Raw genomic sequence first — 18,244 nt, 5'->3', positions numbered from 1 at the left:
TTTCTGCAAAATCCTTCCTTGATTTTCCAGCAATCACTAAAATTAGTTAAAAAAATGTTTATAACGACCCAAAAAATTAAAAAGTTTTATATTATGAGACTAAGACAAGGAGGTTTGATATTTTGCAGCAATAGTACACCAGCCCTAATTACTTATGTGGAGTTTAAATGTTTGCCAAACGACAACGTTACGTTGTATGAAGGTGATAAAGCCAAGTGAGCAGGAGGGCCCCCCAAAACCCCCCTGGCTCTGTCACAAGGCGTCACCGTGGCAGTGAAAATTTTGGTGCTTCTGTCAATCAGCGCATAATAAAAAAAAAAAAAAAAGGAACAACTGCTAATAAAGGTTTATACTTTCTGGTTAATGATGTGCAGAAATGTACTCTTCACTTTGATCCTGTTGCAGAACAAACTAATCTGAATCGGACGGTAAAGTAAAGTTTTGCGATGGCTAATATTCAAAGAAAGAGTGACTTCTCACCCTGCAGCTTGTTTTAAAAAAAGTACAAATCGTGCTAAAGAAATCACAAAGCTTTGGAAGCATGCCTGTCCACGGTAACCCTGTGTTAAGGAGGCCCATTACAACACACACACGCACACAAACAATAACATACTTGTAATGCTACCTTAATTGTTTAGGCTTAAAATAAGCTTTTCAGAATACTCAAGAAACCACTCACTCATCCTCACACTTTTTTTTTCTCTTCTGGAAAAAATAAATAAATAAATAGATACAATCTGTAAAAGGTGCATACAGATAGAGAAACACGCCATCTCACACACTCTTGTACTAAAATGCAGACACGCACAAATATGCCCTCGAATGCACGCTCGCACACTACGCCCTGCTTCAATACTTAAAACCTCTTAAAATTGTCCTAAAATAAATTGAGCAAAAATACATTTATAAGACCAGCACCCCAATTGTGCAAACAAATTAAGGATAAATTAAATCAACAAAGTCATGAATATAAAAACAAAATAGTCATGGCTAGCCAGTTTTGCACAATATTGAACCGTTAAATACATAGTGGGCGTGGTCTGTAGAAATAGTATGTGGCAGCAAATCCAACAGGAATCCCAGTGGAGAGGAAGAGGAGGGTCTCAGAGAAGGAAGTGAGATTGATTGACAGCAGATCTGGTGTGGCCCCATGGCCGGAGTCACGTTTCTTTTCAATCGATCATTCCTGTTCTCTCCTCTACTCTACCGTCTAGGCTGCCCTGCATGACAAATCAATACCTCCTCGCGTGTTGCAAAAGAAGAAGAAGAAAAAGAAAAAAAAAAAATCCAGCGATGAGGGGTGAGTGATGGTGACACAGCCAAAAACGAGGGAGGAAGGATAGAGAAAGGAGCGAGAAACAGTGAGGTATGAGGCAGAGAAGAGGGCTTGCTGTTGCTACTGAGCCATCAAACGCTCCTCTCATTTCCTGTTTGGGGCAGAAAATGGGTGTGGCCAAACGAAGAAAAGGGTGGAGGGGGTGGAGCCAGAGCAAGGTGACAGACGAGGTGAGTCTTGCTGGAGTCCTACTAACCAGTTGGAAGAAATAAAATAAAAGCTAGCTCCCTGTTGGCCAGGAAGTGCCTTTCTCTGCCTGTGTCCCCCTGTAGCAGCCCTCTTCTTGCTGTTGAACCATCCCTCAGACCCTCCACCCCCCCACATGGCTGGATGGTGGCATGTCACCTTAATTCCACTCCAGTGCTGGCAGGGCTGTGCTCCACGATTCCGTAGCTTTGGAAGAGGAGGAGAAATGAGATTTCAAACAGGGTTTGCCTTGCCCCTGCTCTACACAATACAGCGCTTCATCGTCAATGAGCTAAGAAGGAGTTGGACCTTTGACCTCAAGTGGTTTTGGTTAAAAGGTAATCCTTAACCGACGCCTGCACAAGCTGGTCTGCTGTCCCCTACCTGGCATCATGGCGGCCAGACAAACAACAATAACACACCAAAGTAGGCAAAAGAAATGAAAATACTGATATCATTTGAAGGAAACCCATAAAAGGATTTCCTGCCACTGTGATACCTTTCTTTTAATCAGGCATTTATTTTATTTTTTTTTGCTTGTCTCTACCTTCTGCTTCTTCACACTTTGAGGACATGATAAAACTGTGAGGCACTTTAGAGCCACACTCAGACACGTGTGGTGAACACACACACACAAGTACAAACACAGAAAATCTCTCACACACACAAACACACACAGGCATTCAGTCAGATCAAATAGTCTGATATACTTCACTGCAAACATTCACACACATACTGACTCAGTTAAGCCAACCGAGTCATATCCATGTGTTGAAGGTTGCATCGCTGGCCGCCACTGTCCAGAGCGACAGAGTCTGTGAGGCGTGGGGACAAACAGAGCCAGCCGTGGCACTGTGAGCCAGCGCTGACGGGCCATCGGTCTCTGATGATGTCAGAGCGGCCTGTTCGCTCGTTTGACATAACGAGGCAACACCTACAAGCTCGTCACACACTCCATATCCTCATCCTCTAAAAGCTCGCTGTTGTTCTGCAGCACTCCTGCAATCACAGCTGAACCTATGTGATGCCTCTCGTCCCTCCCTCCTGCCTCCTCCTCCTCCTCTTCTTGCCCTCTCCCACTGGCAAGCAGTTCCTGCCGCTCCTCTATAGAGGACGGCTCGTGGACGTAGCCTCTGCTTCCTCCGGCCTCGGCCCCGCCTTCTCCGGGGCTTAAGCTGACAGCTCGGTCTCTATGTGTTGCTGCTGCTGCTCTGTGGAAGGGGAGGCTGCCATTAGGGCTGTGCTGAGAAGTTGAAGAGGTGCTGGATGGGGTGTTTGTGGTTGTGTTGCTGTTGAGAATGTTGTTGGCCGCGTGCTCCATCTCCTCAATGGTCATGTCACAGGCGTCAGCCAGTTCGGCTTTGGTTGCCTCGATGAACGATGGGTCCTGGGCAAAATGACCCAAACCTTCTGATATTAGAACCTTAAGGAGATACAGAAAAAGGCAAAGAGGAGTTAAAGAGATTTTGAATTATTTTCTTGTTAAAGTAGGAGGCTGGCTGTGATTTAAACATGTCAAGACTAAAACTCACCGCTTCCACCAGACTGCCTGCGCTGCCGTGAGAGAGCGAGCCGGAGTCTTTCCTCACAAGAGAGGGCACTGTTAGCGACACCGGCCGTGGCGCTCTTTGACCGGACACCAACTTGCTCGGCGGGGGACTGGGGCTGGATACTGGGCTGTTCTCATTACTGTCGCTGTACCTGTATCCAAAGCATTTGTTAAATAAAAACATGTCTGTGCTTCTGTAGCTGCTACAGAAATGTACTAAATCTCACCAGGGCCCACAGTTGACAGAAGGCAAGCTTGCGTTGAGCTTTTCATGAGAGTTGGCACCGTCTAGCCTCAGAGAGGGAACTCGCTGGTAGGAGGCATCACTACATTGAGCTGGTAAAGGAAAAACAGGATTAGAAACGTATCTCAACAAAAACTACGGCAATGTTTTAATATGGCGCACTTCAAACTTTCTTGCTCTGGTGTTTCTGATTTATTTTAGCCTTGTGGAAAAATCTTATCTAAACTCTTTTTGATGATCTTGATTATGTACCTGTGGAGCTGGCTGGAGGTGTGGAGCACAGCCGACTGAAAAGAGTGGGTGAGTGACTCCTCCTCAGTAGCGGACTTAACCCTGCTACGGCCAGAGCCTGGGAGAAAAGAGAACAGAGGAGCAGAAAGGGGGTTACACCAAAGATTCAGCATAAAATAATCATTAAAGAACATTTTTCTTGATTAGCACCTGTTGATGTACAAGATGCAAGGGGACGGACGTCTTCTGGGAAATGTCTGGTCTTGAGTGTCTCCTGAGACACTCTAGATGGAACGATGATCTCCGACCTGACATACACGCAACACAAAAGTGCAAATATGGATATATAAATACAATCTGTGTGTTTTTCCATGTCAGGACAGATTTCTTTCTCAGATATTGGCTTCTCAGATCACACTGTTGGTTGGATCTCAATCTATCTCTCAGGTCGGAGGCTATGTGTTCGACATAACGGTACTTCATCTAGCTACCTAGCGGTCACTAATGGTGTGCCACAAGGCTCAGTTTTAGGACCCACTCTTTTTTACAATTTATACAAATAATGTAGGTCAAAACATTCCTGACACATCCTTGCATCTCTATGCTGATGACACTGTTGTTTATTGCTGAGCTAACACAGTTGTCAAGATTTTCCAGCTTCTACAGTCTGCATTCGACATTATTCAGACTTATTCCGTCTCAAGCTGGTGCTAAATGCTGACAAAACCAAAGGGATGTTGTTTTCAAACAGAAAGTCATGCCAATAACTCTTCCTCCTATCTCATCCATGCATGGTGTTTCTATTGCGTTTGTAGATTCTTACAAATACTTGGGCATCTTGGTTGATGCACTTCTCTCTTTTAAACCACATATCATAAACTTGATAAAGAAACTGAAATTAAAACTGGGTTTCTCTTTCAGAAATAGATCTTGTTAACTCTGAATGCCAGAAAACACCTTGTAACTGCTATCTTCTTACCGGCCATTGACTATGGTGACATTATTTACATGAATGCCCCTGCTAGCTCTTTGCAGATGTTGGATGCTGTCTACCACGGCGCGCTAAGATTCATAACTGGTTGTAACTATCGTACTCATCACTGCACCCTGTACTCATTGGTCAGTTGGTCATCATTGTCGACACGTATGCTCTCACACTGATTCATTTTCATCTATAAATCCCTCCTTGGTCTGCTACCTTCTTATATGTCCTCCCACTTATCACCTCGTCAGTGCAGTTACAGCGTGCGCTCTCAGGCCATCATTACCTGCAGCGTTCCCTCAGTGCGGCCTGAACTGTAACCTGGAACACCTTGCAACAAGAACTGAAGGTGCCCTCCTTAATTTCTTTATGGGGTTTTAAACATTTGATAAGGTCAACAGAAACATCAAAGCAAATATGTTCTTGTTTTTAGTATTTTACGTTGTTTCACAGCACCTTGATCTATTGTTTTCTAACACTACTTTTATTTTAATTGAATTTTTACTGTAGTTTTTTGTCGTCTGTACCTTCTATGTTGTCTGTCTAGAACAGGTCTCTTGTAAATGAGTCCTCGTGACTCAACGAGACTAACCTGTATAAATACAGGTTGAATGACAAAAAAATCCATGTGAATCTTCTCACCCAGAGTTGTTGGGCAGAGGAAGACTCTTCGCGGAGACTGCCATCCTCGTCCTCTTCTTTGCTCCTCTACTTCTTCTGCTTCCTCCATGGGAGCCAGCTGTTTGCATGTTTCATCGTGATACACCAACCTAATAGGTGCACACAAACGAGGAGATGAGGTCAACCTTGTGAGCTAAAACATTTAAGATGAAGACTAAACTGTGAATGTTTCTCAGCAGTACATGTCAGAAGAAAGTGAGTGGTCATCTTCCTGGTACTCCCTGTCGTCACCATAGCTCTCATCGTACGTCTCCTCTGTGGACCCCTCCCCTCTCTGGATGATTGGCAGATGACTGTCACTTGACTCCGAGCTACAAGTACATGGGCAAACAACCAAACAAGCAAGCACACAAATAAAAGCACAAAGTTAACATAAATACACAGCACAGATGGAGGCACATGTAGACAAACGGTCAAAACTTATGTAAAACAGAAAAAAAGCAGCTGATTAGCAAAAATTCTGCAAGGAGCTTCATAGGAAGAAACCAAGAGCGGCTTAGCTATGCATGTAAGATATGACTGGAGGAGATGAAGAAGCCTGCAGCGAAGCAAGTTTACTGCTGTTTAGTTAAAGCAAAAATTATAAAAAGCACTCAAGACGAAACCTGGAATATGATGAGTGATTTAAAAAACAAGGAGCACATGGCAGCAAATGTTTCCTTAATAAAATCCCATATAAGTTTAATTTGCAGGGGAAAATATATCAAGATTAACATAAATTCATAGTGATTCTTTGACTTTTATATTGTTATAGATTGTATTCATTAAATTGTTTAAACACAAGTTATTTAATTTCCCTTCATTTTATGAGAAAGTTTTTGAAAAGTGCTTTTAGAGACATACCCTGCCATACTGTGCCTTTTGATCTTATTATTCTTCAAATTAGTCTTGAAAAGAGCAACACAACAGGATTGTTAAAGCATTTTGGTTAAATAATTATTTACATCATGTTATGTCAATCAACATAAAGTCAGGTAGACAGACACCATTAACTTCATGTGGCCAAATTTGAAGTTAAAATACTTAATTCATGTGTTTGACCAAGTTGTATTTTTGGATCCAGAATGTGCGCACCAGGAATCAATTGAGCATACAGCAAGGAATGAATTACGTGAGTCAACAATAAATTATCTGCTGTATTTTTATTTTTAAGTCAAGAAAATCTCACATTCAGAGGCTGGACTTAATGATATGTACTGTGTCCAGCCACCAGAGGGCGCTCCTCCATCATGACTTCAACTCCAGGCTTCTGGTTGTGTGTCTAGTTACATTTGTTGGTGAGGACTAGTTAGACGGGATGAAAGATCACCAGTGTCCAGCTTGGCCTGCCACTTTTTGTTTAATGTTACTGGGAATTAAGCAACCTTAATACCAATACTGGTAGATAGACATTGTAGGTTTTGTTTTTTCATGATTCAAAAGGGATTTTTTTTCTCTCAGATGATGGGAAATCAATCAACGATGGGAGGCATGTGAGCAGTTCTCTCAATATGGGCTTTCACTTTGCATCTCACTCTGAAAAAAGGGGGAATGAGATGCCAACGAAACTCAGCTTTTCTCACCCCAATTACTATAGGATGCACTCAAAAGTGTCTTTGTAAAATGTTGGCACATTTGTTGGTGAAAAGGAGATCGTTTGCTAATTTTTTCATGATTATTTCTATTATAAGTAGTAGTAGTAGCTGCAACAGCAGCAGTACTTGTTCTAAACCAGGGATTCTTGAGGAAAACCATCCTGCATGTTTTAGTTCTCTGCTCCAACACACCTGATTTTAATTAGTTGGTAATTGACAGTCCTGCAAAACATGAGGAAGTAATTAAATCTCTGAATCAGGTGTGTTGGAGCAGGGAAACAACTAAAACATGCAGGATCGTGTTCCTCAAGGACCAGGATTGGGAACTGTTTGGGAAAGTGTTACAGCCCTGAAATTTAGGATTAGATGAAAAATGACTAATTAAATGAAGTTATAGAGAAAAAAAATCAACTAATTTAAGTTTATATGATATTTAATGACATACAAACTATCTCAGGATCTTCTGATATGGAGTTGTTGGTACTTCAACATACAGTGGAGGTTGATAAAGTCAAAGAATGTGAGTAATTTTTATTTCTACAACACTCTAGATAACGTCAGTAGGAATATGAGTAGTTTATAACTTATTGTTTACTCCGAAACTCTTACAAAAAAAACAAAAAATGCTGGGGTTGTTGCATCTACATGTCTCCAAACAAAATGTAAACTTCTAAAAGCCTCGGGTGAAAAAAATCAGTAAGTTTCCCCCAAAAATAAAAGACTGAAGATTATTTCATCCGATTTTTAAGGGCTCCACAAGCGAACTTTGGGTTAAATGAATGTTTAATAAAACCTGACTCATACTGTCGTTGATAATCAGTCCTCAGTGAAAGGTAACCTGTTGTTAAATGAATAGAACATAAAAATAATCTGAAAGTTTAGACTTTGGTTTGCGTTTGATAAAGCACCTAATCTTGGATTACAAACTTTAAATATAGAACATTTGGTGCTTTTCTTGGATGTTTGCATTAAACAGAGCAACGCCATCACAAGAATAAACAGAGTGCTACAATTTTTTTAAAACCATATTAACTAAAATTACATAGCAAACATTCTTTCTGCTCTGGGACTAGAGATTAGAAGTATGAGCTTTCAGATGTTTACCCAGGTTTCTACAACTGATATTGAGTCTAACCCAGATGTGCCGTAATCTGCAATAAAAGAGCAGCAGCCCATGCTAGGAGGAATATGGACACAATGCACCAAACAGATAATCTATGGCTTTAATGTTTTCGTTGCAGCATGAAGCCTGGATTTTGCTGTTGCAACTGAAGCATAATGGGCATAGCAGTAAGTGTGCCTGTTGCACCTTGACAGCTATGGCTTGTATAGCATCATGAGATCTTTGTCTGCACAATTTGGGAACCAACAGAACGCACACACATTCTCTCTCTGTCCCCTGGTAACATACCGCATGAGGGTGTCATAAAACATCCTGTTTGCCACATAAAAAAAACAGGAAACGGAGAAAAAGCAGGTCATTAAAAAAATGGAACGAAACAGGGAAGATATTTATGTCCACAAGGAAGTGTCAATTTTTTGAACGAGAAATTTCAAGGGTGTGTTAGAAAAAAAGAACTGATTTTGTGGGAGGCTGATGTTTTGCCAGGTTGTTTGACTCTCACCTCTTTGGAGGGAAGCACCATGCAGATTTTGGCAGCAGGATGGGGGTGAGTGGCTGCCCACTATGGCCGTCCACGGTGCTTATAGACGGGCTCGGGAATCGACTGCCGCCCTGGGTTACCACTCCCGTCATGCCGGTGTTGTTGGCATTGTTAATGTTGGCGTTTGAGCCTGATGAGGAGTAAGAGGAAGGGGTGAAGGTGGTTGAGTCCATTAGTTTCTCATGAGACGGGCTCTCGCCTTTGCACGGGGACCCCTTTTGGCTGATGTGCAAGGGACGCTGGGTGGTGAAGGACTGTGGGAAGGACCCTCGGCCATCACTCTGGTTGTAGTAGTTGACATGATTGCCGAACAGGCCACCAGAACGCTGCACAGTGAGAAATAGATCAAATCTAGTTAAAATCAAAACACTTATAGTATGTGGTCATAATTACAGCTATAAAAGTTTACTGAAGCATGAAAGTGCAAAGCAAAGGCCTTCAGTCATTAACCAAGCACAGCAGCAAAATATTATCAATAAATCCTATTAAAAGTGAGGCACAAGAGGAGCAACTCATTCATAGTTGGTACATAAAATATAAATATTTCACTTTGTTCTGCATTAATGTAAAAAAAAAAAAAAAAAATGCTTCAACAACCAAAATAGAGAAAATGAAAAGAGCATGGATGGTAAAAATGAAAGGCTGAACTCACCTTCTTGGAGAAAATGCAGATAAGTGTATGATTATAGTAATGTGTTTAAAACCTACATTTGTCCCACTAATTGTTTTAATATGTCTGTGCTTGTTATTTTAATTTGTCCAAATCCTAACTCTAAAACTCAACGTGTGCAATAAAATCAGTCAAGCATCAACCCCAGTTCAGAAAACATTTGGGTGTTGTGTAAAATATGAATGAAAAAAGATAATGATTTGCAAATTTTGTTATTTTATTCATAATGCGAATAGTAATCATAATAAACGTTTAACCTTTGAAATTGTACATTAAAAAAATGGTTAAAAGTATGAGTAAGAAACCGCAGGAGGAGGATTTTGTAAATAATTAGATTTGGTAACAGATCATTGAGAGGGCTAGGTAAAATAAAATTAAAAAAACTTTTTTAGAAAGGTCTAAGTAGTAAAGATGGGCAGAGGTTCTCTAGTATGCAAATAATGAAAACATTTTGAATTTTGTTCTTCAATGGAAAACTGGAAATACTTTAAAAAGATTGGCACTACTGTTGCTTTTAAGATGCTTTGCTGCCTTAAAACTCAAAATGATCCATTTCTTTTTCTGGAACAATGGTAAGGTTTCTTAGTTTTAATATTGGTAAACAATGCTGAATGAGTTTATGAGATTTGCAAATCATTGCATTTTCTAATTTACATTTTACACACATCCCAAACATTTTGGAACTGGGGTTATATGTAGGACATGCATTTTTCTCAAGCGTTTTCAACACTTTCAGCACATGCAAGCGTGTACATGTGTATGAAGCTTCAAGCTGGCGCCGATCACATATGTCTTTTTCTCTCCGGAGAGTGAGTGGGGGTGTGTGTATCCAACCTTTACCCTGAAGATATCGTCCTCGGACGCTGCTGACACGGGCTCCTTCAGGTCTTTGTCCAGCTCCTCTTCCACGTTCAGGTCTCCAGAGATCGCCCTCCTAATCTCTGGACCGATGTCATGCAACGTCCGCAGGCCCGCCTACACACAGACCATCAAGTGTTGCTTGTTTTATTCTTCATTCACCAAAATAACTCTTCTAAATATCACTAAGGAATTATTTAAACATAGTTGTCTGATTGTCTTGCCCTAAAATAAGTTTTGGTTAAATGTACCTGCAGAGAAAGGGCAGTTTTGGGGGGCACCTTGGCCACCAGTCCTTGTTCTTTCCTCTTTTTAAACTTGCGGAAATATTCCTGGATGAGGAAGGTGGCGTAAAACTTTCCGACTGTTACCTCATCATCTGGAAAAATATATATACAAATATAATTGGGTACTGTTAATTAATATACTAGACTTTATTTTTGTTTTTGTACATGAGTTGAACAATATACACACCACCAGCAGGGGGCACTACTTGATCCAAGAGCTTCATGCTGGTTCTTTTCCAGATCTTTTTCACAATTGCTCTCAGTTCTTCATTTGCCTGCTCCAGATTACCTGCACAGGTAACACGCACACTGTCGGTTTTAAAAAGGCTTCTCTTTTAGACGTGACTGACACATTTTTTGTATGATGGTGGTGGAGAACTCGTTTTTTATAACGTTTGCCTTGAAATACAAACTTAAGTCATTAGCTCAACGTTGTGTTGTTGGTAAACATGCTTTAAACATCTGAAAATCATGACCTTATTTAAAAAAAATGTCTCTAATGAATAGAAAAGCAAGTATTCAAGATCAATGGTCAATAGCAAAATGCATTTATTTCCATCTAACCTGAAAAGTATCTTAATTACATCATATTGTCTTGTGAGACACGGTTTAAATTTTGTGTACATACAGTGCAGGTGTATCTTAAAAGTGTTGTGTTTGAATCGTTACCCTCTGTTTTGATCCTGAGTGCTGTTCTGACCAAAGCAAACAGCGTGGCGTTGAACATCACGGTTCCATCGCTGTTCAGAGGCATGTTCATTGACACCAACCGCTACATGAGATGAAGCAGAAAAACATCAGCTCGCAGTGACACACAGTTAAAAATAATGCTAGTGATTTCCTAAACAACAAACATTTTAAAGAATTTATGGGACCGTTTTTACCTTGCATGCCACCCTGTGTGGACAGAGCTTTCCGAAGCCGAGAGGAGGCTGGATTCTTCGTAGCAGAGTGACCACATCCAAATGTTTAATCCTCCCCCTGAAAACACAGAGGTCTCACTGTAAACACTATTTAAATGCAGCAACAGCACACTTGATCTGCTCTCTGTAAACCTACTTAGCTTCTGGGTCATATTCAGCCCAGATTCTCTTAAACTCATCAAGGTGATGCGGCCCCAGAATTGACCAATCACGCGTCAGGTAGTCAAAATTGTCCATGATGACAGCCACAAACAGGTTGATGATCTGAGAAAGCACAAGAATCAGTTAGTTACTGTGCCTGACATTAATATCTGTAAAATTATGATTTAAAAAGATTAAATTAAATGTTTTCTTTCCCACTTAAATCCTCCTTGTTCGATCTTCTGTACTGACCAGAAAGGCACAAAGCATGTAGAAGCTGACGAAGTAAATGATGGCGAATTGGCTGCCGCAGTCCTCGCTGGCCGTGCTGTTTTCGTTGGTCGAGCCCTTCTCACACGGCCGATTGGGTGAACATGCCAGCATGATCTCCTGCCACGCTTCACCTGTCGCACATCTAAAGCACAGATGAACCCATTGCAAAACACATGCATGCAGAGACATATACAGTTACAAAATAAACTCAGAAACACAAACAAAAAAATGCTCCATTGTGTTGATTTGTGCTTAACATCATATGTTTTCATGAACAATTTTGTGACTTTATCTAATGTCATTGTAAAGGCGTGTAACTCTTTACCTATTGAAATTTGACACTTTGCTTGGTGTAAATCACATATAAAAGTAAAAGCTAAAACATTAAATGGCTTAATTCTTTGTAATTATTTCAAAGTTGATGTTCACCTGAACAGAAGCCTGTAGCAAATCTGTCATGATTTTTATCAACCATGGTGAAAATGACACACATATCGTTGTAATACTGGGGTCTTTGTATCAGCTTTTTGGTGTTTTGTGTCAATTTTGGATTCCATTTCATATAGGCTTCGCCCTTTAAGGCCCTCACTAGTGGGTTTATCCCGTCATGCAAAGCATCGCACTGAAAAGTTTTAGTCCACGCCCACCTGTTGTGTGGGCCCCACCCGGTCCGTATAAATTACGTTAAGAGCGGGTAATCGGCTCCCATTTTTCGTCAGCAAGCTAATAGCACTGTCAGAAGAACAAAGAAGGGAAGTTGTCCAGCTTGACCGGCACAACCTTTGTTAAGGCTGCCTGGGGTCCCGCCACGCCAACCTCCTGCCGTCCCGGTGAGTTCTCCCCGAGGAGAAGCAGACGAGCAGCCTTGTTTCAAGGTAAGCGCCAAGGAATATTTCTCAGTGGTGGGTCTCTACACGCTGAACGACGCCATCGACCCTTTTTTCCTTTTATCGCCGACTCTCGGAGCGAATCGGATGGTTCCTCTGGGACAGGCGACGTCAGCAGCAGCCCCCGCTGCTCACTCCCTCCTGGAGAGCCTAGTGTCGGAACAAGGGGGGCTGAACAAATGCTCACCCCCCCGGGCCTTTTTGCATCGGCGACCACACCGCTCCCAACCGTTGGTGCCCTCCTCTCGGAGTTGCCTGGCAAAATCCAGGAGGCGGCTGACATGAAGGGACTTTTTTCCGTCCCTCTCCTTCCCCCGCCCAGATCGGATGATCTAGCGGGAAGGTTTTTTGACTCCACCCCGGCTCGCCGTCCTGATCCCATCTGGCCTTGTTTCCCAGGAGTGACGTTCTAGTGGAACGAGGCTGCAGCCGGACCTGGTAGACTGAGAGCGCTGGTTTCCACATTTGCGCCCATCAACAGAGTGGAGGGTTTTACCGAGCGGAAATCCCCTCGGTGACCCCCCGGAGCCAAGCTTGGTGGAGGCTCTCGGAACAAAGATGTCTAGGTTAGACCAGCGTCCTGCGCCTCCAGGGAGGCATGACCAGACGATGACGTCGCTTTCCAACCGAGCTCACCAGTACGCGTTCCAGGCGGCCGCAGCGAACAATAACGTTTCGCCGCTGACGTACAGCATCTCAGAGGCCGGAGGGACAGACCTGCCTGAGGAGATGAAGAGCTCCCTCTGCAGGGCGTCTGACGTCACCCTCAACCCGTGTGCCTCATCTGCTGTCTGCCTGTCTCGCATCGCAGCCTGGATGACAATGGTTCAGAGGTCCACCTGGCTTGTCACTCCCCCTCCCTGTCGGAGAAGCTGCAGATGGACTCGCTGGAAGGCCCCATCATGATGGACGCGCTGTTCGGAGCCAATTTTCAAGGACATGCTCGAGAAATCGAAAAAGCTGGAGGAGGTGTTGGAGACTGTGCACCATCTGACCAAGCCGCACGCCTCATCCCGCCCCCCGGCCCGCTGGAAGGATCATCGTGGCCAAAGACAGCAAACAGAGATGTTCCACAGCTGCAGCAGCGTCCTCCCACTCCGCCGCCAGCCCCGCCCGTCAGAGAACAGCCCTTCTCATCCTGGCAACCAGCGGTTCAGCGTTTCCCAGAGATCGCCAACAGGCGGCGCCCTGGGATAACAAACCACAGGGCTCACGGGGGAGACGATTCAGGAATGACTCCTTGTGGGAGATGTATGTGTGCAAATGATGACAGGAGTTTTGAAATAAAACACAAACATCATTCAAAGATTAAAGTGTCTGATTCAGCCTGTCTGTCAGTTCGAATGACCTCACAACGGCTTCTCCTCACACATCCTCCACACAAACGAGCCAGTGTCCTCAAAACAGTTTTTTTTATTTTCCAGAATCACCACAGCTCAAGGAACACAGTTTCACATGTTGACAACCAGACAGCGGTTGGATAACATTCAGTGAAATGATTGATTTATCTCCATTGATCTGAAAGACGCCTACTTCCACATCCCGATCAACCGTTACACAGAGCAAGGATGAGAACTTTATTTTACCTAGACGAGTTGTTGCTGCTGACTGTTCCAGACAGGAAGCAGCAGCGCGGATCCAGGTGCTGACGTCACACCTGTTAAATCTGCGCTTCGCCATAAATTGGGAGAAAAGCTTGATTCTCTCGGCCCAGACGATGGTTTATCTGGAGTGGAGCTAACTCGATCACCATGAGGGCTTGTTTATCACAGATGAGAATCAAAACTCTAAAAGACCAGCTCCGCCACGTAAGGCCTGGCAGAGTGGTAACAGCCATTCCCGTCAGGAAGCTGTTAGGGATAATGTTGTCAGCTTACACAGTGGTTCCGCTGGGCTTACTCCACATGCGACGCCTCCAGAGATGTTTTGCTCGTCTGCGTGTGGATCCGGTAAAGCAGAAGAAACAGATGATCGCTGTACCTCCCTCCATGAGAACAGACCTCCGACACTGGGGAAACCCCTGGTTCTGTCGGAGGGAGTCCACGTGTCAATCTTCACAGACTCGTCCCTGTCAGGTTGGGGGGAACATGCCTATCCCGAGCTGTAAGGGCGCTGTGGCCACCTCACACAACAGCTCATTTAAACGTTCTGGAAGGTTGCACTGTTTTGTATGTGATTCAACACTTTGCCTCTGTGCTCCGGAATCAATATGTGTTGATTCACACAGTCAACAAGTGACTGCAGCATACATAAACCGGCAGGGGTGTGTGCGCTCAGCCCAAGTGTTACACATTGCGAGACGGTTGCTGTGTTGGACACATCAAAATCTGCTCTCCATCAGAGCAGTGTACATCCCCGGTGTTCTGAACAAAGGGGCAGATGTGATGTCCAGGGGCGGTCCACGTCACGGGGACGGGACCCCACATCCAGAGCTGATGGCTCAGACGTGGCAGAAATTTGGCAAAGCGGCCATGGACCTGTTTGCAACACGAGAGAACGCTCAGTGTCAACTATGGTTCTCACTGAGCCTGCGAGACGAACCACCGCTAGGGGTGGACGCGTTTGCTCACAGCCCGTGGCCCAAAATGATTCTTTACGCATTTCCTCCACTCCCTCTGATATCATGGTTTTCTGAACCGAGTTCAGGAGGAGGGATTGACAGCTTTCCTGGTGGCTCCCGAGCGTGTGAACGCACCATGGTTCCCAATTCTATGACGCCTGTTATTGGGGCGCCCGTGGAAACTGCCGTGGAGGGAGGACGCTCTCCTCCAGGTGAGAGGAGGGATCAGGAGTTACCCAGAAATAAGCCAGCACCTTTGGGTTTGGCCGCTGAATGGTTCCGTTTGGAGAGGATGGGTTTCTCTCAAGATGTAGTGCGTACGATCCAGGATTCACGTGCTGCATCTACCACAGCGCTGTACACATCAAAGTGGACAGCTTTTTCAGTGCTGGTGTACAGCGAAAGGTGTAGAGGCCACCTCATGTCCACTAGGTGGCATGCTGTCCTTTCTGCAGCAGCTGATGGACAGAAATCTGGCATTCAGCACGATTAAAACGTACGCTGTAGCCATCTCTTCTTGACACAAAGGTTTCGGGGACAGAACAGCTTTTAATCATCTGCTGATGAAGCGTTTTTTAAAAGGTGTACAGAGACGCAGGCCTGTTTCATGCCCACTTGCTCCATAGGGGGATTTAACGTTGGTTCTGCGAGCCCTGATCAAAGCTCCATTTGAGCCACTGAATCAGGTTCCAATTAAATTCTTGTCTCTTTAAACAGCCCTGATGCTGGCTTTAACATCCGCTAAGAGGGTGAGTGATTTATCTGCCCTTTCTGTCGCTCCGTCATGTCTCAGAATTCAGGCTGATGGCAACTCAGGTGATCTGAGACCTAACCCAGCATTTATGCCTTAAAACATCACAAGCTCTTTTAAATCAAGAGCGATATCGTTGGAGGCCCCCCCCCCCCCAAATTAGAAGAAGCATCTTTCCAACTTCTCTGTCCTGTGCGTGCGTTGATGTGCTACATAGCACGCACTTCCGCAATGCGTCAGACTCAACATTTGTTTGTGCATTAAAGAGATGCATCTGCAGGTCACCCGTTATCCACACAGCGCATGTCACACTGGCTGTGTGAGGCCATTTCTGAAGCCTACAGAGCATCAGATTTAGAGCCTCCTGATAACCTCAGGGCGCACTCGACCAGGGGTATTGCATCTTCAACTGCTTTGCATAATGGTATGACAATGCAGGATATTTGCACTGCGGCCACGTGGTCAACACCCTGTTCATTTATTCGCTTCTATTTACGTGATATGTCGGCTTATTCCATGACGCATTCTGTCCTTAGTGCCTTAACAGAATGAATATTGTTGTTTCATGGAATCTCGTGTAAACTCGCATCTCAGATGCATTTACGTGTGAGATGTTATCAGTCACAGGTTGTGACTGTTGTTCTTGTTCTATTGTCACTAATCAGTTTATGACTATTGTTACCAATCAGTTCATTTGATTAATAATCAGTTCACTTATTATTATTAATCTGTTCATATTGAAGAACCGTGGATCTGCTTGGTTCACTGCCCTTTTCAGCCTCTTCTTTTTCCCCGTTGAAAACTTTTCTGGGGCGTTCATGCACTCAGAACGCATAACTACGCAGCACGCGTCTGTGCATAGTAGGCATAATTACGCAACACTCAATTACGCACATGGAGAGCTGAGTGACATGACATATTTTGGGCAAGCAGGCGCTTCATATGGTGTTCGAATGGACCCAGTGAGGCGAGGACCACATCATGCTTCGCCTTTTAACCCACTAGTGAGGGCCTTAAAGGGCGAAGCCTATACGAAATAGAATGTTGGTTATGTACTGTAACCCCAGATTCTATGAGTTTAGGCGTAGCCCTTTAAGCGCCGGGCCTCACTGGCTCCTAAATGGCTGAAGAAAGAGCTATTTGGGAGCCGATTACCCGCTCTTAACGTAATTTATACGGACTGGGTGGGGCCCACACAACAGGTGGGCGTGGACTAAACTTTTCAGTGCGATGCTTTGCATGACGGGATAAACCCACTAGCGAGGGCCTTAAAGGGCGAAGCCTATACTCATAGAATCTGGGGTTACAGTACGTAACCAACGTTTCTTAGACAAATTTTAGATTTAAATTTTTAGTATTCACTTATGTTAAATTTCCTCAGTTGTCCCTCTTATAGTCTAAATGTTTAAAATAATGATGCTAAACGAGGATTATGATTTTCTCACCTGAAGAGCAGCAGCACCGACTGAGGGAATGTCTGGAAATTGTTGTTCCTGTTGATTTGCGTGTGGTCCCGCAGAGCTATCTTACCAAACATCTGCACAGAAAATGAGGTCAAGATTAGTGTATCAACAGTATACAGAAAGTTAAATCAGAGTCTCCCAATGATTATTAGAAAAATTAATTACACAACACGCGATAGAGAAGAGTCAAAGAACTTGAAAACAATAGAAGGAAGAAAAGTGGAGATTGATGGCCAAACAGAAACTCTGGTAAACAAGAAGGGCTAGTTGCACCAGAAAGATTAATAGGAAATAGAAACAAGGAGCTCCAGGGAACGAGGCAACAGCTTACCTGCATGCCAATGACTGCGTAAATGAAGAAGAGCATCACTATAAGCAATGCTACGTAGGGCAGAGCCTGAAAGGAGATGCAACACATTAGTGACAAGTCACCCAGAGTGAAAACTATGGTCAACTATCCAGATGTGTAGAGCTGAGTTTCTCGCTAATTGCATCACCAAAAAGACATATTTCTTGAATTAGTACTACTAAAAAGATGAGTTAAAAAGAGCAACTCAAAATCTGTTTTATTAGATAATTACAACGTGGGCTAGTGCTGATTAGTTGTTACTAACCACTATTAGTCTCAGCTAGTTGGCACCAACCAGTGATTTTTTTTTAGGAGCCCAAACTCACGGTTTTGTGCAAACTGAAGTTGTTGACAACCAGGTTAAATACTATTTTCCGAAGTTGGTTTAACTGCTTTACCTTTACTATTTACATCCTTAAACAGAGGTCAATTTAGGTCTAATTTGGTAAATTTTTTTGCTTAAAACGGTTGACAGTGAAGATCTGATATGGCTCATTTTTGATCCAAGCACTGGTCCACTGATCCAACCACTGGTCCAAACACTGGTCTACTGGTCCAAACACTAGCTCACTGGACCAAACACTGGTCCACTGGTCCAAACACTGGTCCAAACACTAGCTCACTGGTCCAAACAC

The 18,244-nt window shown here is 43.6% G+C and overlaps 1 protein-coding gene across 1 annotated transcript in view; it reads right to left on the bottom strand.

The window, feature by feature from the left end:
* Positions 1-2,324: 2,324 nt before the first annotated feature.
* cacna1c (calcium channel, voltage-dependent, L type, alpha 1C subunit) overlaps positions 2,325-18,244 on the bottom strand; it is a 200,286-nt gene continuing 184,366 nt past the window's right edge. Inside the window, exons 36-52 of the mRNA XM_037695828.1 lie at positions 17,592-17,657; positions 17,243-17,334; positions 11,579-11,741; positions 11,322-11,449; positions 11,147-11,243; positions 10,932-11,034; positions 10,450-10,551; positions 10,227-10,354; positions 9,952-10,092; positions 8,409-8,773; positions 5,392-5,520; positions 5,171-5,298; positions 3,757-3,854; positions 3,568-3,664; positions 3,299-3,407; positions 3,055-3,223; positions 2,325-2,945 (exon numbers count right to left, since the gene is read on the bottom strand). Coding sequence (XP_037551756.1) covers positions 2,457-2,945; positions 3,055-3,223; positions 3,299-3,407; positions 3,568-3,664; positions 3,757-3,854; positions 5,171-5,298; positions 5,392-5,520; positions 8,409-8,773; positions 9,952-10,092; positions 10,227-10,354; positions 10,450-10,551; positions 10,932-11,034; positions 11,147-11,243; positions 11,322-11,449; positions 11,579-11,741; positions 17,243-17,334; positions 17,592-17,657 — 2,604 coding nt within the window. The 3' untranslated portion in view covers positions 2,325-2,456. The remainder of the gene's footprint in view (positions 2,946-3,054; positions 3,224-3,298; positions 3,408-3,567; positions 3,665-3,756; positions 3,855-5,170; positions 5,299-5,391; positions 5,521-8,408; positions 8,774-9,951; positions 10,093-10,226; positions 10,355-10,449; positions 10,552-10,931; positions 11,035-11,146; positions 11,244-11,321; positions 11,450-11,578; positions 11,742-17,242; positions 17,335-17,591; positions 17,658-18,244) is intronic.

The sequence above is a fragment of the Nematolebias whitei genome, chromosome 22, assembly GCF_014905685.2.
Source record: "Nematolebias whitei isolate Nwh7 chromosome 22, NemWhi1, whole genome shotgun sequence".
In the NCBI taxonomy this organism is placed as follows: domain Eukaryota; kingdom Metazoa; phylum Chordata; class Actinopteri; order Cyprinodontiformes; family Rivulidae; genus Nematolebias; species Nematolebias whitei.
The sequence above is the reverse complement of the archived record's forward strand: the minus strand, read 5'-3'. Positions and strand labels throughout refer to the sequence as shown.